The sequence below is a fragment of the Schistocerca piceifrons genome, chromosome 11 (genome assembly GCF_021461385.2).
Source record: "Schistocerca piceifrons isolate TAMUIC-IGC-003096 chromosome 11, iqSchPice1.1, whole genome shotgun sequence".
Lineage (NCBI taxonomy): Eukaryota > Metazoa > Arthropoda > Insecta > Orthoptera > Acrididae > Schistocerca > Schistocerca piceifrons.
The window spans coordinates 83,246,577-83,268,420 of record NC_060148.1 but is presented as its reverse complement, the minus strand read 5'-3'; the positions used below and the strand labels follow the sequence as shown (position 1 = coordinate 83,268,420).

The window sequence follows — 21,844 nt, the reverse complement described above, 5'->3', positions numbered from 1 at the left end:
CCACCCCACCCCACCCCACCCACCCCACACCTCCCAAATGAACCATGGATTTGCCGCCATCAGTGGCGAGTCAAACTTGCATGCCTCAGCAATACAGATAACCGTACTGTAGGAGCAACCAGAATGGAGGGATATCGGGTGAGAGGCCAGATGTGTCCTTTGGTGTCAGAGATGGCAAAGGACTTGGAAGGGCAGTTAAACAGAATGGAAAATGTTAAATCATCTGATGCTGAGGGAAATTAAATTAGGAAATGAGATACTTAGTGTTGTAGATGAGTTTTGCTATTTGGGCAGCAAAATAGTTGGTGATGGTCGAGGTAGAGAGGATATAAAATGTTAACTGGCTATGGCAAGAAGCATTTCTGAAGAAGATAAATTTGTTAACATCGAGTATAGCGTCAGGAACTCTTTTCCAAGCAATTGTTTGGAGTTAAGCCTTGAATGGAAGTGAAATATGGGCTATAAACAGTTTAAACAAGAAGAGAATAAAAGCTTTTTGAAATATGCCACTGCAAAATGCTGAAGATTAGATGGGTGGATTGCATAACTAATGAGGAGATACTGAATAGAATTGAGGAGAAAAGAAATTCGTGACACAATCTGGCTAGAAGAAGAGCTTGGTTGGCAGGACACATTCTTAGACATCAAGAGGTCACTAATTTAGAACTGGTGGGTTGTGTGGGAGGGGGTAAAAATCATAGAGGGAGAGCAAGTGGTGAATACAGTAAGCAGATTCAGAATGCTGTAGGTTGTTGTAGTTAATTCGAGATGAAGAGGTTTCCACAGGACAGAGAAGCTTGGAGAGCTGCATCAAACCAGTCTTAGGTCTGAAGACCACAACGACGACAACAACAAGTATTTTGTATCCTCACTTGCACCCATGATAGTAAATTTAACTGAATTATATAAACAAAAAGTATTTTCCCCTACTATATTGTGTAGTGAGATAAGTGTGTTTCCTTCCATTCTCTTATTTTCAGTTTCATGTGGCATGCTATCTGTTTGTGTGTGTTTTTTAGATGCTAATGTCAGAAAATAATATTCATTATTCAGAAATTCACACACTCACACTCAGTCATTCAGTGTCTGACATGTGTTAAAATTGTAATATGGTACAAAGGTAGTAAGACAGTATTGTTTCCAAAGCATTTGGTTACAGTTAATATGTAAAGAAAAGCTGTGTCGAGGATGGTTTGTGAGTGCGTGAATTTCTACATAATAGGAGAGGCACAATCCCTGTAAGTAAATACACAAAAACTGCTATTTTCTAACATTACCATCTAAAAATTCCAAGATTAAATTTTCAGATTGCAGCAAGACCTAAAAAATAGAGCTGCGTGGCTACAAAAGTGAAACATCACTTACACAGGTGCTGATTATGATACTAATGAGTAACTGAATATTTTGAGAATTAGGGAATTCAGTCAGGGAAATTTGGACAAATTGATACCAGCAATAATATAGAAACTCCAAATGACTAGTTTTACTGTTTGTCTGAATGAATGCTTGGAGGTGGAAGAACTGAATTAATACAAATTCAGTTCCCACGGAAGAGGTACATGACACTAAGTACTGAGCGATGTAGTGAGAGCAGGTTGTAAGTGCAGGTCTGAGGCTCGACTGACGTTGAGGCCCTGTATGGCAGCCTTATATTGAGACTTGTGGACCCCCCCCCCCCCCCCTGTGTAAAACTGACTCTTTCTAGCAGTAACCTTTCAGCTTTTGTAGATCAAAGTAATACCTTGTGGTGAGACACTCTGGCTGCGATACCTCACTAAGGGTTATTACGATAGTTTCCTGGAAACTCTCATATTGTGCTCCAGCCATTCCTTATCACCAAGCATGCACTGTATCTGAGATACAGATGACACTACTTCCCTTCATTAACAATTTTATCATCAGTTGTAGGCTTCTTGATGTAGTACCGGAGCACCATCTGTATCTGGCTAGCCTCATTCTTATTACGTTACTACCCCTGAGTGGCCCCCCAGGGGGTCCACAACTCTTTTGTGGACACGTGCGTAGCGAGCACGGGACCCCGAGCTAATGTGGCCCTCCTTCCTTTTCCGGGCTGCATACCTTCCCTTCCCTTTCCGCATCCCTCCCCGTCCCCCATCTTCGCCCCCCCCCCTCACCTCTGTCTCTTTCCTTCCTTCCTTTCTCCCCCTCTGGGAGTATGGTTTGTGCCTACGTCCGGAGACGGACGCTCGAAACTGTTCCAAATTCCTTGCTCTTACACTTGCCAGTCCTCGTCCTTCCTCTGTCCTTCTCTTTTCCTTCCCTCTTCTCCTTGCCCTTTTCTCCGCTACGGCGTTTGAGACCCCCTCTTCTTTCCTTTCCCTTTCTCTTCTTTCCTCCCTGTGCGTGTCTGAAGGCCGACCCACGCACTTCCATGCGTAGCCGGTGACGGGGTAACGCGTAATTCCCCGCCCCGGGTAGACAGGTAGGACACGTACGTACCCCCTGGTAACGGCCAGGCCCAGGGAGGGGTGATTACCCGAGCTGATACCTTCCGAAAGTGCCGATTGGTCCCTCCGTCCGTTTGTCGGGAGGTGTGACCTGAGGTGTGAACAATCACCTAAGGCGGGTGTGCCCTCGGCGAGGGCCCCCACAAGGGAGGAGCGCGCCATCGGAGACGCCGGTAATCATGGGGGATTCTTCCGCAATGGTTTCCTCACCTTCCACTATGTCTGCTCACAAACGTAAGTTCACTGAGTCTCAGCCACAGACTGTTCTTCCATCGTTGCCACAGTTCCTTGTTGTTTCTCGGTCTGACGAAGGTCACGACTTTTCCACGGTCAACCCTTTCATTATACAGAAAGGTGTCGACGCAATTGCGGGTCCTGTAAAGTCTTGTTCCAGATTACGGAACGGCACCCTGTTGTTAGAAACACACAGTGCCCTCCAGGCTCAAAAACTGCTGCGTACTTCTCTGCTCCACACCTTCCCTGTCCGGGTGGAACCGCACCGTACCTTAAATTCCTCGCGTGGAGTCGTTTATACGCGCTCCCTCGATGGATTGTCTGACGAAGAAATTCAGCATTACCTGTCTGACCAGGGCGTCACAGCTGTTCATCGGGTTATGAAAAGGGTTGATTCGAACATCATTCCAACCCGCACTGTCTTCTTGACATTTGACAAAGTTCAACTCCCATCAAAAATCAAAGCAGGCTATGAGATAATTTCCGTTCGCCCTTATGTCCCAAACCCTACGCGTTGCTATCGATGTCAGCGGTTCAATCATACCAGCCAGTCCTGTTCCAATCCGGCCAAATGTGTTACTTGTGGCAAGGATGCCCATGAGGGTGCTTGTCCACCTCCATCCCCTCGCTGCATCAACTGTATGGGTGACCACGCTGCCTCCTCTCGAGATTGCCCCGTTTTTAAGGATGAAAAGCTCATCCAGGAAATAAGAGTGAAGGAAAAGGTGTCGACATTTGCTGCTCGAAAGTTACTCGCCAGTCGACAGCCCACCGTGCCTCAGAAAGGTAAATACAGCGCTGTCCTTGCTTCTCCTCGACCAACAAAGGAGGCGGCCACGCAGACTTGCGACTTCACCTTTAGTACCACGGTCGTCAGATCGGCCAGCGCAAAGATCGCCCGTTCAACCTCACCCCTTTCGCCTGCCCACTCTATGGCTCACCCTTCATCGGGTTCTGTTAAATCTCGAGCCCAAAAGTCAGACGCCAGGTCTTCGAAAAAAGAGCATTCTCGTGAAGAGTTTTTACGTACCGCAACTTCACAACCATCGGTTCCTCCTTCATCTAAACATCATACTTCTAAGAAGGCTACGAAGAAACACAGTTCCTCTCCTTCTCCGCCAAGGCGTGTCCCATCTACAGCACCACCTGGCGGAAATCGCCCTCGGCCATCTTCTGTGTCGCCGAGGCGCACTGCTGGTGGCCGGTCAACTGGCCGATCGTTGGTGGCAGGAGCTGCTCCTGACCAACCTATGGATCAGGATCTTCTGCCTTCGACTGAATGCCATTCCATGCTGTCGGTCGCAAGCTCTGAGCAGTCGTTGAGTTGACAGCACCCTTGGTCACGTTCCTCCATTTTCTGTTCACCCTATGTCCATTATCCACTGGAATATCCGCGGCATTCGCGCCAATCGGGAGGAATTGTCGATCCTTTTACGATCCTACTCGCCGGTCATCTTCTGTCTTCAGGAAACAAAGCTGCGTCCCCATGACCGCTTTGTTCTCCCTCATTTTCAGTCCGTCCGATATGACCTCCCCTCTGTTGAAGGCACTCCAGCCCATGGAGGACTCATGATTCTGCTCCATGATACTCTCCATTATCACCCAATCCCCTTAAACACTTCCTTCCAAGCTGTCGCCGTCCGTCTTTCCCTTTCTGGATACACGTTCTCTCTTTGTACGGTATACATTCCATCGTCTACACCAATGGCACGAGCTGATCTCCTTCATCTTCTTGATCAGCTTCCACCCCCCTATTTGCTGGTTGGGGACTTCAATGCCCACCACCCGCTTTGGGGATCTCCACATCCTTGTCCACGTGGCTCACTATTGCTAGACGTCTTCCACCAAGCGGATCTAGTCTGCCTCAACACTGGGGTCCCCACATTTTTGTCTGCCTCCACGGCAAATTTATCTCATTTGGACCTTGCGGTCGGTACTGTTCCGCTAGCTCGGCGCTTCGAATGGTTCGCCCTTGATGATACACACTCGAGTGACCACTTTCCATGTGTTCTTCGACTGCAGCCTCAACTGCCATATATGCGCTCGCGTCGCTGGAAGTTTGCCCAAGCCGATTGGACACTTTTTTCGTCTCTAGCGACATTCGATGACCGTCGCTTTCCCAGCGTCGACGATGAGGTCACACATTTTACCGACGTTATTCTCACAGCTGCGGAACGTTCAATACCACGCACCTCCGAATTGCCCCGGCGCCCTCCAGTTCCTTGGTGGAACGAGGCATGCCGTGACGCAATACGTGAGCGGCGACGTGCTCTTCGCATTTTCCGTCACCATCCAACTTTGGCCAACTGTATCCGATATAAGCAGCTCCGTGCGCGATGCCGTCGCGTCATCCGCGATAGCAAGAAGGCAAGCTGGAAATACTTTATTAGCTCATTTAACACCTTCACTCCCTCCTCGGAAGTTTGGAGTCGGCTTCGACGGTTCTCAGGCGCGCCTAGTTTCTCCCCGGTCTCTGGGCTCACTGTCGCGCATGATACCTTAGTGGACCCCGTCGCAATTTCTAACTCATTGGGTCAGCACTTTGCTGAGATTTCGAGCTCTTCAAATTACCCGCCAGCGTTTCTCCCGAAGAAACGTGCAGCGGAAGTGCGACATCTTGCTTTCTCCTCTCACAATCGCGAAAGCTACAATACTGTTTTCTCCATGCGCGAACTCCAACATGCACTCTCTTCTTCTCGCTCCTCCGCCCCAGGACCGGATGGTATCCATGTCCAAATGTTGCTGCATTTATCAACCCATAGCCTGCGTTACCTCCTTCGCCTTTATAATCGAATTTGGACCGACAGTACCTTTCCCAGGCGATGGCGGGAAGCTATTGTCGTTCCCGTTCCGAAACCTGGAAAGGACAAACATCTCCCCTCTAGCTATCGCCCCATTTCTCTCACGAGTAGTGTCTGTAAGGTTTTGGAGCGTATGGTGAATTACCGTTTAGCTTGGTGGCTGGAGTCCCGCAGTCTTTTAACACCAGCCCAATGCGGCTTCCGAAAGCATCGTTCTGCCGTTGACCATCTTGTTGCTCTCTCCACTTATATCATGAACAATTTTCTCCGGAAACGCCAAACGGTAGCAATATTTTTTGATCTGGAGAGAGCATACGATACCTGTTGGAGGACAGGCATTCTCCGCACACTGTTCTCTTGGGGCTTTCGAGGCCGGCTGCCCCTTTTTCTTCGCGAATTTATGGCAGAGCGCACATTTAGGGTGCGGGTGAACACTACTCTCTCCCGTACTTTCTCCCAAGAAAACGGGGTACCCCAGGGCTCCGTGCTGAGTGTTGTACTGTTTGCCATCGCCATTAATCCAATTATGGATTGTCTCCTTCCTGATGTCTCGGGCTCCCTCTTTGTGGACGATTTTGCGATCTACTACAGCTCTCAACGGACCAGCCTTCTTGAAAGACGTCTTCAAGGATGTCTCGATCGCCTCCACTCGTGGAGCATCGAAACCGGCTTCCGTTTCTCACCCAGTAAGACCGTTTGTGTAAATTTTTGGCGATGTAAGGAGTTTCTTCCGCCCTCCTTACATCTAGGTCCTGTCAACCTTCCGTTTTCCGACGTCGCTAAATTCTTGGGTCTTATGTTTGACAGAAAACTGTGCTGGTCCTCCCACGTTTCCTATCTTTCGGCTCGCTGTCTGCGTTCGCTTAACGCCCTCCGTGTCCTGAATGGTACCTCTTGGGGAGCGGACCGAGTGGTCCTTCTCCGCCTCTATCGCGCCTTAGTGCGCTCGAAATTGGATTATGGAAGCATAGTCTACTCCTCTGCTCGGCCGTCTATTCTTCGGCGTCTCGACTCTATCCACCACCGTGGATTACGTTTAGTATCTGGAGCTTTTTACACCAGCCCTGTGGAAAGCCTTTATGCTGAGACTGCTGAACCTCCGCTGTCCAATCGGCGGGCAGTCCTTCTGAGTCGTTATGCTAGCCATCTGTCTTCCATGCCTGCTAATCCAGCGCATGACCTTTTTTTCGACGCCTCCTTTGATGTCGGGTATGCAGGCCGCTCCTCCTCCCTACTACCCCCGGGAGTCCGCTTCCGTCAACTGCTCCATTCTCTTTCCTTCCGCTTTCCTAAAACCTTCTTGACAACTTGGGGTACAGCACCGCCTTGGCTCCGTCCCCGGATCAACTTGCTCAGAGACCTATGTCAATTTCCCAAGGATGGTACCCCTGCACTTGTTTACCGTCGGGCATTTGCTGCTCTATGTGCACAAATGACGGATGCCACATTTATTTACACCGATGGCTCGAAAACATCGTTAGGTGTAGGGAGTGCCTATATTGTTGGCGACACCCCAAATAACTTTCGGCTTCCCGACCAGTGCTCGGTTTATACTGCGGAGCTTTACGCTGTTCTCCAGGCTGTCCACTACATCCGCCGCCATCAGCGGATACAGTACGTAATCTGCTCAGATTCTCTCAGCTCTCTCCTAAGTCTCCAAGCTCTTTACCCTGTGCACCCTCTGGTCCACCGGATTCAGGACTGTCTGCGCTTGCTCCACCTGGGGGGCGTCTCAGTGGCGTTCCTCTGGCTCCCGGGACACGCTGGTATCTGTGGAAATGAGGCGGCCGATATAGCGGCCAAGGCTGCAGTCTCTCTTCCTCGGCCAGCTATTCAGTCTCTTCCGTTTACCGATCTTCGGAGCGTTTTATGCCGCCAAGCTGCTCATTTATGGCATGCGCATTGGTCAACACTTCCCCACAATAAATTGCGGGAAGTGAAAGCCCTTCCTTGCGCTTGGACCTCTTCCTCCCGAACGCGTCGTCGGGAGGAGGTAATTTTAGCTCGACTCCGGATAGGGCACTGTCTTTTTAGTCATCGACATCTTTTAAGCGGTGATCCTCCCCCACTCTGTCCCCACTGCTCTCAGCTGTGGACGGTCAGACACCTTTTAATTGAATGCCCCTATTTTAATCCGTTACGCTCCCGTCTACAGCTATCGCCTGATCTATCGTCGATTTTAGCAGATGACACGCGCTCAGCTGACCGCGTTCTACAGTTTATTAGTGACAGTGAAATGACGTCAGTCATTTGAAGCTTTTTTTTGGGGGACAACCAACCCCTGTCTATAGTGGATTTTTAAGCATTCCTTCTGCCTTTAGTTACTCAAATTTTATGATTTTGTTCCCATTGCTGCTGATTTTAAATTTCGTTTTTTTCCTGTTTTCTATGTCACGGGCTGGGCGCTAATGACCATCGAAGTTTTGCGCCCTAAAACCACAAAACAAAAAAAAAAAAAAAAAAAAAATACCCCTGAGTGGCGATTCTTCTGGAAAATCTGGAATCCTCAAGGAAATAAATCTTACATGGAAAAATCATGGGAATCTTGGGGGAATTTCTATGCATTTCATAAAATCTTGGTGAATCCTGCATTTTTAACCTGGAATTGAAATTTGATTTTGTTGAGTTTTATAAATCACAAATTTTAAAGTACTTTATATTTCGAAGTGTGTTGTATGAATATTATCCTATATAAATTATCTGTGTTTAAAAACTGCAGTGAAACTGTTGTTTATGGCTAGTATATCTCAAGTGAGAGGAAAGAAGGAAAAGTCATTATTGTGGTATGCCCTTCCCCCCACCCCCCTTTCCACTCACCTTTAATTAATTGGGGCTTCTTAACACCATCTTTCTCCTCACAACTGGAATTCTCTGGGAACATAACTTTTCAAGTTTGAATAGCCACCCTGTACATTTGCCGTGACCCTCTGACTCCCTTAAGTGAGATGCCCGACTGACGGTCTACTAGAAGGCTCGACCTCTGTCGCCGCTGTTTTCGGTGCCGCACTGCCCACATGTGACACTGCCTGACGTGGCGGGCAGTTTGCGTACGTTAAGGCTGCGAGTGGTCCTATCGCACCGTTCGGGTGCATTTGCAGTGTTACCCGACTACCCAGTCGAGTCTCCCGTATTGCGTCTCTGCTGAAAATTATACAGTGTGACACGTCCACAGGCAGGAGGAGGAGGAGCGAACGAGGCAGCGGCGGCAAGAACAGCAGGAGAAAGCACTGCGCAAGCTACAGGAACAACAGGAGAAGGCGCGCCAGGCGGCAGCGCTGCGGCCCGCGCCCTGGACTGCCGCACCCGCGCCGCCCGCCGCCACCGTACAGCAGCCGCTCACCGAGATCCAGCGCCAGGAGCGGGAGCGCGAGAGGCAGCTGCAGCTGCAGCAGCAGCAGTTGCAACAGCAGCAGCAGCAGCAGCAGCAACAACAGCAGCAGCTGCAACAGCAACAGCAGGTGCATAACAGGGCTGTGCTAGAGATCCGACAGCATTTATTTTCTGTATCAGAGTAACAGTCGATCGAAAAATCTAATGAAGTATAAGGTGGAATTGTTGACCGGTACTTCACTGCATCCGGACTAAGGAATTACCATCCCACGCGTACACCGTCATTAACACAACAAATGGGTTATTCGGGAAGGGAAGAGGCAACAAAGTGAAACATCGTGAATCGAAAGGGTATGTAATGTTATTTTGGCGATTACAGACTCACGTCAAATTTACAAAGAACATGCAGCACGAGAGCTCACTTTTCGGTACAACTTTGCTCTCCCTCTCGTCAGGATGTGCGCACTGATTCATTTGGGAAAGGGTGTCGGACAGCCACTGTATCGTCTCGGCTCGTACCTCACAACTGTCGTACCTAGTCCTCGACATCAGAGATACTGGACCCAGAGCAGAGTTGACGTCAGAGCTGATCCCGAACGTGTGCATTTATTGACAGATCTGGAGATCTTGCTGGTTGTGGGTGTAACTAAATTTTGTGCAGACGGTTTGAGACATGTGCCGTATGTGAACGAGCATTGTCTTGTCAAAAAGTGGCACCACAATACTGTCACATTAGCAGTAACGCACAAATATGCAGGATACCTTTGTGCCTCTGCTGAGTTACCACAATCATTACCACCTGTGACGTGAAATTGTACTAGATGGCTCCCCACACTGTGATGTCGAGGGGTAACATTTCTGTACCTCTCCAGAACATTGCAAGAAGGGACCTCTCACCGAGTTGCAGCTGTACTCACTGATGACGGCCGTCCGGGGTAGTGCAGAGCTACAATTCATCTCGGAACACGACGTGAAACAATTCATCAGTAGTCCGTGGTTTCTGGTAATGGCACCATTCCAAGAGCAGCCATTTATAGTGTTAATGGCGGTGTACGCGTGAGATGGTAATTCCTTAGTCTGGATGCAGCTAGTGGAAGTGGGCTGACACAAATGGCAGATGCAGGTGTGAAAGGGTTAAGAGATGATCTGTGCAAGATAATGTGGTCCTCCCATATGACGGTCAGATGTGATAACCCGGAATCTTTAGGCGAGTGTGCCTGTCCCCCATTTGCTGTACAGTCCGAACTCGAGCCACTGTCTCACCGGAAAGCCCCACAAATCTGGATCTTGCACAGTTTGACCAACCGGCCAAATGGAGAACGACAGTGAGACCCCCATCAAATTATGTAAATTGTTTATAATACTAAGGTGCTGATAATGCTGTCTCAAATGAGTACATGATCTCTCTGTGTCCTTCACAGTGATCACTTGGCATCTGACACCGTTCACTCCCCATCTACTCTGCCATGCCTAATAACAGTACTAATGAACTGTGGTGGCCATTCTACCTGTCACTTTTTGTTGGGCTGTGTAATACCGCCATCACACACACACATTGACATCTTAGTTTTGGGAATTAATAATTCCTTCCTCTTGGAGGAGAGATGAATAGATTGGGGGCTGTAGAGCTTAAGAAGGAAGTCATTCTGAGTCTAGAAGTGTGAGTGCGACTTATCTTTAGTGAGGACAAGGGTAGGCAGAGCTGATGGGGTGTACATCAGAGAGACACAGACAGATACAGAGAGAGGGAGAGAGACAGGAGGTCCTATCCTGTTTCCCCCCACTGTGTCCTCGCAAGGGTAAGAGCATGTTTGTGGAAAGAACATATGTATTGAGATTAGTGTCTCCCTTAAACCGTGCTACCCACGTCTTCATTGTAGGTGGGCTCCTCTTGTCTAGGACTCCCCCTTCTTAAAGCCATATATTCAGTATTCAGAATCATCCGTAAAATCAATATCAAATAGTACTTCATTTGTTTTTCCTGGATTAGTGTTGATTGTTTATACATTTATTCTCAGGAACTGTGCGTGTTTTCAAAGCAAGCAGGCGATTTGTGGGATTTCTATTAATGTGTACCAAAAGGTATTTACTCTGACAAAGTTGCTGTGATTGCCGTCCCGTATTAAAGAGGCACACTTTCCTTCAATGTAGCTCACCATGTGCAAATAAAAATCAGTTCCACACAGTACTTTACATTCAATACTGCACTCTGTAACTTCTTAATAGAGTGTTTCATTCATCAATAAGATGACGTAGGGATGTGCTAGTACCATAAGGGAATGCAAGAGAATGTGCATAAAGTTTGGGAAGTAGGAGACAAGTACTGGCGGAAGTGAAGCTAAGGGCGGGTTGTGCTGTGCACGTGATTGCTTAATAGGGAAGAGCATTGACCACAAAAGACAAAGGTTTTTTGCTAAATTCCTACAAGCACTTTTAACCTACCATAAAATATTTTTACAGGACTACCTGTCTGATCAGCCTAAAGTGTTACCTTTCTTCTGTTCAATTTGACCAGTCTTCTTTTATTGGAAGTTCACTCTGGCTGCTGTATGGAATCCCAGTACTGTTCACCTAGTTGGATGCGGGAAACTGACTAAACGCGACATCGAGGCTGGCCCGTACACCGGACCTGGTCATTAATCTGCTGGGCAGATTTGATCTGGAGCCGGCATGCCTCCCCAAATCTCGGAAGTGATATGCTAATGTGTGCGATTATCTGTGCATGTCATCCAAAATAAATTTATGTAACTTGAAATAATGAGTTGTCATCTTCTTTCATAAGTCTTAAGTTGTTAGGTTGGTTGATAGTAGCTCACCATGCTTTTGTGTTTTCAGCTCTCCTCTTGAAAGCAGTACAAGGATTGCAGTTGGTACTCACCACAGTCTGAGTGATGTATTCTGGTCTCAGTCTGCTCCTTGCATTATTCCTAACTCCTAATGACACCATCATGTCTCGGCAGATGGTAGACCCCTGTCTCCTTTCTCTGTCAAGTTTCCGAAGACACGGCTCCTCTTCCTCTGCTCTGGAAGGCACAACTTCATTCAATATTTTATCTACCCAGGCAGTCCTTAGCATTCTGCACTAGCGACACATCTCCAAGGCCATTATTTTGTGTTTTTTCTGCTTCTCAATGTGTCCATGTTTCAGTTCCATACAATAGATCACACCAAACAGATATTTTTAAGGCATTTCCTGAGTGTTAGTGTATGCAGCAGGATCTGAAAAGTTTCCCCACACTCATTAAAACAGGCCTTTACGTTGTACATTCAGCTTGCAGTATCCTTCTTTGATCTTCCATTTGATGTAGTTTTATTTTTTAGAAAAGTGAAGGATTCTCCCTTCTCCTGCCGTTCATTGTTAAGTGAGCATTGAGAAACATTGTTTTTGTACCTGCAACCAAGATTCTTTGTTTTTCAGCTTTATTAATTTTCATTCTTTAGAAAGAGCTGAGGATAGTTTCCTTCTGGCCCAGCATCACTTCTAATTATTCTGCACTTTCACTTAATACTGCTGCATTGTTAGCAAATCTCAGAATGTCTGTTTTCTTACCATTTGCTATAATTCCTCCTATACCTTTTCTCTCACTTCAGCTGCTGAGTGTTGTAAGCTATGTGTGTTGTTTCAGATGTATGCATTGGGCTTCTCACATTAACTCGTATTAAAAATTTGTCTTGCTGAACAAGTTCTTGGCTTTTTGTACTATTCATGAATAGACATTCTACAAAATCTTCAGAGATTTTTGCCATGTTTTTCACACATTGTGTGGAAATTATGACATTTTACACAGAATAAGCTGAAGTTATTCATAGGTGTTACACATGTTTCTCTGTATGTATGAAAGAAGCCATTTTCTATGATCATCAATCAGTGGTCAGAAGCTTTCGTGAGAAGTGCCCTTAGAGGCTCGCCTCACTATATAGGACAAGACTCAGGTCTCTAACAATACACAGTTTAAATTTGCCAATATAAGACACCCTTAAGAGTATAAAGTGAGACATTATGTGATGATGTGATGAAGATTTTAGAGATAAGACAGGTGTACTCCATCTAATTTTTTTGAGAGAGTTTTCTTGTAATCGCTTTCAATATTTGAACGTGAGTGTTGCAGAACACCATTATTATTTGAGTATTGTGAAGTGCTTAGGTTTTGTTCATGTAAGGGAGTGCTGGAAAATCATGCCACCAAATATTTTTACGTAGAAATTCTCAAGTCTTTTCTAAATAAAATGCTTTATTAATATTCTGTATTTTTATCCTTCATGTCTACATATTTATTTCTCAACAGTGTCGCACTGGCAACGAACACACTTCTTCTGAGTGCCACTTTGTTGGTACTATCACTGTAGAATGTTTGATTTTGTTTTTGTAAACAGATGAAAAATGGATAGAGTGAAGTTTGGGACTGTATGGGGGATGATGGATGACAATGAACCCAAGGCATCAATTGTTGCAGATGTCTCAGCACTAGTGTGTGCTCTGGTGTTGTCATGTTGAAGGAGAGCGTGCTCCATGAGTGGATGAAGTGAGATGCAATAAATCAACTGATGTTGAGAACAGGTAAAAGATTCAGAGGTAGTACTTTTCATCGTGCTCTCCTACCTCTAATGATCATTCCCTTTCCCATTCCACTCACAAATGGATTCAGGGGAAAAATAACTGTTCATATTTCTATGTACAGGCCCTGATTTCTCATATTTTTGCTCTTGCCCTCATGTGAAGTGTATGTTAGGGGCAGTAGAATCATTATGCAGTCAGGCGCAAGTGGTGGTTTTCAAAATGTTGTCAATAGTTTTTTGTGGAAAGAATGCCATCTTCCCCCCAGGGATTCCCAATTGACTTCACAAAGCATCTCCTTGATGCTTGCAAATTGACTGAACCTACCGGAAACAAATCTAACTACATGCCTCAGAATTAGTTTGATGTCTCCCTTTAGCCTGACCTGGTGGTGAAGCCAAACACTCGAGCAGTATTCAAGAATAGGTCACCCAGGTGTTCCATACACGGTCTACTTAATAGACCAGCTACACTTCCCTGATATTCTCCCCATAAAATTGTAGCTGACCTTTTGCCTTCCCTACTATCGTCCTGATGTGCTCATTCTATTTGCTGTCACTTTGCAATATTACGCCTAGATATTTTATCCGTGTGATGTATCAAGCTGCACACCACGAATACTGTATTCGAACATTACTGGGTTGTTTCTTCTACGTGTCTACATTCATTTCCATTTTTGTACATTTAGAGCAAGCTGACATTCATCATACAGAATAGAAATTCTGTCCAGGTCATCTTGTATCCTCCACCAGTACTTGATGACAACACTTTCCTGTACATGAGCAAACTGCTGCAGATTGCTACTCACCCTGTCGGTCAGCTCATTTACGTATATACGAGAGCAGTCCTATTGCACTACCTTGGGACACTCCTGACGATACCCTTGTCTCCGATGAACGCTCCTCGTCGAGAACAGCACACTGGTTTCTATAACTTAAGAAGTGTTCGAGCCACTCACATTTCTAACACTCTAATCTGCACGCTTAGACCTTTAACAGTCTGCAGTGGAGCACTGTGTCAAACACATTTTGGAAATCTAGGAATCTGCTTGGTGACCTTCATGTATGATTCGTGTCGGGAAAGAGCAAGCCGATTTTTGCACAGGCGATGATTTGTGGACAGATGCTTTTCCGTCTCAACAAAATATATTGTCTTGGTCCTCAGAATACAGAGAAAACATGTATTCACATTCTATTTGATGTTACTTTTCAGAATGCGAATGCAGCGGCACAGAACTCCACAGGTGCGCAGACTGGCAACGGCAGCAGCGTGTTGGGAGGCCTACAGCTGCGGTGGGCGGAAGTGAAACCGCCAGTACCCGCCGCAAAGTCGCTGACGGAAATTCAGCAGGAGGAGCAGGAGAACCTTGCCAAGGTTTGTGGGCTGTTTGTGTTCTGTGGGAGAAAGCAGTGGGTATGAAATCAGTATTAATGTGGAGCCTTTTTATGTGCTTTCCATGAGAATATTTGTGTGTTGTGGGCAGGGGTGAGCTTAGCCGTGGAACATCTGGCACAATTTTGACCAACCTTGATACTGACGTGACTTACTATTTGGAGACAATTACCATTTGGAATTACATCTGTTTATGAGGGTGTGAAAGTGGTGAGATGTTAAAAATAAGTGAAAACAGTACATATTAGTGTTGAATTGATAGCAATTACAAACAGCTGTAACTATTTACTGCATATTATCTTCCACCTTTCCCCTATTACAATCGTGTCTCTTGCTTTGTAGGAGTCCATACTTCAATCAGTAAAAACAACCCTTATAGGATAACTTTGTTGCCCGTGTGTCTGTTAACACATCTTTTTTTCTCAGGAATGGGTAGAGGTATCAAGTTGAAATTTATGTCAAATAATATGGTCGATGACCCCTTGGCATTGTAAAAGAAGTAAGCTTCTAAGACAGTGCTATCAAAAGATATGATCATTTAAGTCACGTATTTTGATACTAGCACTCTCTCTCATCAAATGTAGATGAACTATCTATATTCGTAACTAAGTTTGTACTGAACTCTCAGAGCACAAGTCCTACTTGCACTTCATTGCCCCCCTCCCCCACCACTGTTTTTGACCATAGATACATATTCGCTGAAGCACCAAAGAAACTGGAATAGGCATGCCTATTCGAATACAGAGATATGGAAACAGGCAGAATATGGCACTGCGGTGAGCGATGCCTAATATAAGACAAGTGTCTGTTACTACTGCTACAATGGTGGGCTATCAAGATTTAAGTGAGTTTCTATGTGGTGTTACAGTCTGTATACAAGCGAAGGGACACAGCATCTCTGAGGTAGCAATGAAGTGGGTATTTTCCTGTATGACCATTTCAGAGTGTACTGTGAATATCAGGAATCCGGTAAAACATCAAATCTCCAACATCGCTGTGGCCGGGAAAATTATCCTGCAAGAACAGGACCAACAATGACAGAAGAGAATTGTTCAACATTACAGAAGTACAACCCTTCTGCAGATTGCTGCAGATTTCTGTGCTGGGCATTCAGCAGTACTGGTGCATGAATTGCACTGTCAGAGGTTTAGGAACGATCTTCGCTTATAAATTTAAACTCTGTATTTTCTGGACCAAGGTCCCTTACCACAAATTGATACATTTACCTTTCTCCATCATCCAATCATCTACAATCTCTGTTGTGGGCTATACAGGATGTACATAAAGTCCGGGAACACTTTCAATTATTTATTGCACAAGAACTAAACATTGTACAGAAAAATTATATATAAAAACAAAGATGAGGTGACTTACCGAACGAAAGCGCTGGCAGGTCGATAGACACACAAACAAACACAAACATACACACAAAATTCAAGCTTTCGCAACAAACTGTTGCCTCATCAGGAAAGAGGGAAGGAGAGGGGAAGACGAAAGGAAGTGGGTTTTAAGGGAGAGGGTAAGTAAGGAGTCATTCCAATCCCGGGAGCGGAAAGACTTACCTTAGGGGGAAAAAAGGACAGGTATACACTCGCACACACGCACATATCCATCCACACATACAGACACAAGCAGACATATTTAAATATGTCTGCTTGTGTCTGTATGTGTGGATGGATATGTGCGTGTGTGCGAGTGTATACCTGTCCTTTTTTCCCCCTAAGGTAAGTCTTTCCGCTCCTGGGATTGGAATGACTCCTTACCCTCTCCCTTAAAACCCACTTCCTTTCGTCTTCCCCTCTCCTTCCCTCTTTCCTGATGAGGCAACAGTTTGTTGCGAAAGCTTGAATTTTGTGTGTATGTTTGTGTTTGTTTGTGTGTCTATCGACCTGCCAGCGCTTTCGTTCGGTAAGTCACCTCATCTTTGTTTTTATATATAATTTTTCCCACGTGGAATGTTTCCTTCTATTATAATGAAAACATTGTACAGATGTATACATATTGCATTTTGAAGAGAAACTCTGATTTTTGTTTTAGAAACATTCGATGTGTGAACCATGAGTGACAGCAGATATCAGTATGGTAATCAAATTCTTGCCATACCCATCCCAGCATGACATTGTTGACTGTGGCAGTTACTTCCTGTATTCTCTCCCGGAGCTCTGCTACTCATGTGGTAGAGGTTGTACATACACCAGGTCTTTAATGTGTCCCCACAGAAAAAAGTCACACGGAGTGAGATCTGGTGATCAGAGAGGCCATTTCCTGAAACAGCTTTCCTCTTCTGTGGCATGGCCAATCCATCGATGAAGCAGCTCCGTGTTCCGGTGCCCACGAACTTCACAATGAAAATGGGGTGGAGCCCATCCTGCTGAAAGATGAATGGAAAGTCCGATCGCATTTTAGGCATCAGCCATTGCTGCACCATATCCAAGTAGAAATATGCAGTGACTGTGCTCTCGGCGAAGAAGAATGGTCCGTAATGTTTTCGACATGACAAGGACAAAAAAAAAAAAATTACCTTTGGGGAATCACACTCCAATTCAATGCATTCATGTGGGTGCGACAGTTATACCTGTTCACTGTCCCATTAATGTGAAAAGAGGCTTCGTCACAAAAAATTAAGCGATCAACAATGCCATCCCCATCCTCATTCAATTGTTGCAACAAAACTCAAAATGCTTGTCTTTGTTGTCATTATTCAGCTTCAGCACTAGCTCCAACTTCAATGGTTTCATAGACAGCTTCTGTCCCAGGACTTACCACATTGTCATTGGAGTCATTTCGAGTTCACGGGATGCACAACACACCATTTCCTTTGCACTCCTTATGAATGTCCCTCATACATGCTCTACATTCACTTCACTCACACTGGGACATCCGCTTCTCTTTGCCGGGCACAACCAACCCGTCATAATGAATTTGTTGTGCCAGTGGTAAATGGTCTTCCTTGTTGGTGGCTTCTTACTGTACTTGGTTCTAAACATCTGTTGAACGGCTATAGCACACTTGTTTTTGTCGAACTCCGACACACAGAATGCTCGCTCCACACCTGAACTTGCCACATTTACAACTAGCGCTGACTGTCAGCAAATTACCAAACTACGCTGTGGTGGTAGACGCGAAAAAAAACTTTCAGGGTTTCTCCTCAAAATGGCATAAGTAGGATATCTGTACAATGTTTGGTTCTTGTGCAATAAATAATTGAAAGTGTTTCCAAACTTAATGTACACCCTGGATATGTAGTGGCTGATTCTGCGAGCAAGTAACTCCAGTTCAGATAGCGTTCGATAAAATAAGAAGTGTGCAGTTGTGTGGACAGCAAACGTCAGGAGTGTGGGTTGCTGTTGCAGCAGCAGCTGGAGCGTGAACGGCTGCAGCAGCAGCAACAGCAGCAGCAGGCGGCAGCGGCGCCCGCCGTTGCCACGGCCAGCATCTGGGGGTCGGCTTCCCAGTCGCTGTCCTGGGCTGCTTCTGTCAGTGCCGCCTCGCCCTGGGGAAACACCGGTGTCAATTCCAACTCCACTGGTAAGTGTAAGAGATAGTAGCAGACAGGATATAAATAACTGGACGATCAAATGTGACCACTCGCATTGTAGGAAGGGTGAAACTAGGATGCACCACAGACGTGCGCGTTGATGCAAAACTCTGTACATCTCATTTATCAATTGCACTCTTAATTGATTAAACAGTAATATTATGGAATGGTATGCGTGTGTTTTGTATTTTGTGTGTCATTGCATCAGTTGTTAGATTGTTTTTGTGTTGGAGTTAATAACAATGTTATTTAAAGTAAGGAAAGGTTTGGTGTTACAAGTATGGTAATTATGTTATAAATATGGTACAGAAAGTTCTGGCAGAATGTAAATAGTTTACTAGTAAAGGCACCAACTCACTGAATAGTAGAGGTGTCACACCATCAACAGACTCATAAATGAACCCATCGTCCCTTACTGTTTTGTACACCACACGGCTCCTTTCCAGCCTAAACGCCGTGTTAGCCATATATTCTGTGGCTCCTGCATTCTCAAAGTGCTGCAGTCCAACTGCCCAATTTATATGCATGTCAGTGACTCAGCACTTCAACTATACCTTGATGGGGATTGGTTTTCATCTGTTATTTGAGGTAATGTCTGTAATATATGGAAGCAGTTCTTTTTCAATCTGTTACCATAACTGAAACCACTACTGACTGTGCTTAGGAGATTTGACAGTAGCAGATGGAAATCCAGAGGGAGGAGTTTGTCTTTCCCATTTGCGGAGTTACCCCAGATGTCTTCGATCGGGATAATTCAGAAAGGTTCTGAAAGTAGAAATTTTTAGAACGAACACTGTTGCAGTCGCGACACGGAAAAATGCAGTTATTTGAAAAATAAACACAGCTGCTTGCATTTGGTTTTGGCATAAAGAATTAATAGGCAACTGAAAATGTAGCATCTAAAGTTTTTTCTTTGTAAATGATAAGACGTACAAATTGAAAAGGCGGTCATGCTACATGAGTGAAGTCAATGCCTCAATCTTTTGAAATTCACTGTTAAGGATTGGGGAGCTTTTTGACTGGGATATTTGCTTTTGCAAAATCTTCAACAGCTTTTTTTTCCCCGAGATAGTCTCTTTCCTTCTTTTGACTGTATTTGTTTTCAGAAAATTGTTTCTGTTGAGAAGCAGCAGCATTTTTCTGCAGGTGAACAAAATGCATCTGTGATTTAAGGTGTTCCTCAAAATCACGAGGAACATTCAGTAAGTGTTCTCGCTTCAGCCCCTATAGTTTCATGAATTTCATATTGTAGGCGGCACTCTACATAGTCTTCAGGTGCAGATATTCATAGATGATTGCAGAATGTCTACGGAGATCTGACAGCAAAGAAAAGCACGCTGCGTAGTTGGGCAAAGGTGTCTTCCTTCCCCTTCAACCCTTCTGCCTGTAGAAGGAGTCACTGGCTCCTAAAGCTTGCCAATTACAATCCTCTTTTATGTGTATGTTCTGCCACCGCTTCGTGAGTGGATGTTTTATCCATCCAATTAAATAATTTTGTCAATAATTGATTGTTTTCATTGCTAAAATAGTTCATCTGCTATTCACTATGAAATAGTGTCTGTTACGTAATTTCGCATTTTTAGGCAGAATTGGCATTTACAGTAATGTTTATTGCAACATTGAATTTTTTTAGGCCCCAAAGAATTAATGATTGCACTTTTTTTATTGTCTCATCGTGCCCGGTATTTGAGGCTTGGCATTTCTGTCAAATGATAATTTTAGCTATTTTTTTAATTGGATGGTTATACATAAGTTTTGTTTATCAATAAACATTGTGCTTGTGTTAGTAATTAGTGTTATGAGAGTGGTTTCTATGTATCGTACATTATTTTTGTACTGTATTCTCTATTGCTAAAGAGAAATTATTGTATCTGAAGTTTAACAGGTCCATGCTCCCATACAAATGTTGATGTTATTCACTACTACTTCTCAAAGTTCTTAGATGCATAAAATAAACAGATGTTTGTATAGTGCACCTCTACAGTATTATCTGCGTAAGTGTTACGTGCCATTCTTCTCATTCCAGTTTTTGCTATGTTGCTTTAAGGTTCAGGCTTCTGGGAGGACGCGGCCAAAACCTCTGCAGCTGTGCCTATTTCAAAGAGCCGATCTGCCACAAACCACAACAACAACATTATCAACAACAACTCATCGGGCAACAACAAGAACAGTGGTGGCAGTGCCAACACCACACAGCCGTGGAAAAACCTGCCAGCGAATACGAAAACGCGCAGCAAGAAAGAGGAGGCCGTGGTCATGAAGCTGTTCGAGCCTCGCCCTGACGAGTTCACACAGTGGTGTACGGATGCGCTCGGATCTCTGAAACACTCCATAGACGGTGAGTTGTGACACAAACTGTGTACATCTGCAAACAGTGTGATAGAGAGTGATGTTAGCTCTGTGAAACTTAAGTGAATTTTTTGCCACTCCTCATGTACACCCTTGCCATGTGTTAATGCTGGTTCCGAACTTGGCTTTTTATTCTGTGCAGCAGCATCATTGATTCAGTAGGCTGTTTCAAATAGAGTTGTTCTTATAAAATGTGCTGTTACAGTAGGAGAAAAAACTGCTTAATTGTGGACTGTATCTTGCAATTACTGTTGTGCAAAAGTTATCTTGCTCCTGTCACGGCTTTCTGTTTTGTTGAGAATGCTACCAGTACTTGAGGGGAATACCACCAGACAAATCATCAATGGGAGAACTGTTGACAGTATTGATGTTACTTGATGAAGTTTGTGGCATGGACAGAAAAAAAGAAAGATACAGCTATTAATGTCACGTAAATTTCTGCACGTATTTTTACAATGCAACAGGACCCATAATATTAAAATCATAATATTTATACCCAAATAAAAATAATTTTGTAGGCTATACACATTTCGACGGCAGTACTTTCGCTCCTTAGGTTCATTGACTTAATCTTTAAAAATGTTTGCAAAGTTTTTATGTTTTAAGGCAACCTTACCAGTGTAATGAAATATTATTTACGTTTATACATTTTTCGAAGCATGCAAACGCTGCACAAGACTCCACTAGTGCACACCACCACTGTAATAAAAAAAATGAAACGAAAATAAGGAAAGAAAAATTAATATTCATTCCGTAAACCACCTGCGATACAGTCCACTCATCAGCTTATTGCTGTTGGTTTCAATTTACTGACATCACGTGAGGTCTCTATTGTCAGTGGTCTAATACAGTAAGCGAACAAATTATCGGTTTTGCTCATCTTTGCACAGTCGCAGTACATACATAGGTGTAACAAATTCTGCTGTTGTGCAGTGCAATAAATTCTGCCTCTTAGTTTTATAATGCTGTTAAAAGGCAAATGAGAAATGAGAGCACAAACCTTTCAATTGTGGTGTTATAGCCTTAGCTGGTTAGGTAAAGCAGCGGACGCTAAATATAAATCTGCCGATACTGTGCTCTAAGCCCTGTAATTTTACTATTTTATTATTATTGTTATTATTATTAATATTAATAATAATACAGTGAACATCATTCAAAGCAGTATTAACCTGATATG

The 21,844-nt window shown here is 44.6% G+C and overlaps 1 protein-coding gene across 1 annotated transcript in view; it reads left to right on the top strand.

Annotated features, from left to right (window-relative positions):
• LOC124719725 (GRB10-interacting GYF protein 2) overlaps window positions 1-21,844 on the top strand; it is a 183,311-nt gene that overhangs the window by 125,436 nt on the left and 36,031 nt on the right. The window contains exons 19-22 of the mRNA XM_047244928.1: window positions 8,676-8,961; window positions 14,601-14,762; window positions 18,134-18,308; window positions 20,366-20,656. Coding sequence (XP_047100884.1) covers window positions 8,676-8,961; window positions 14,601-14,762; window positions 18,134-18,308; window positions 20,366-20,656 — 914 coding nt within the window. The remainder of the gene's footprint in view (window positions 1-8,675; window positions 8,962-14,600; window positions 14,763-18,133; window positions 18,309-20,365; window positions 20,657-21,844) is intronic.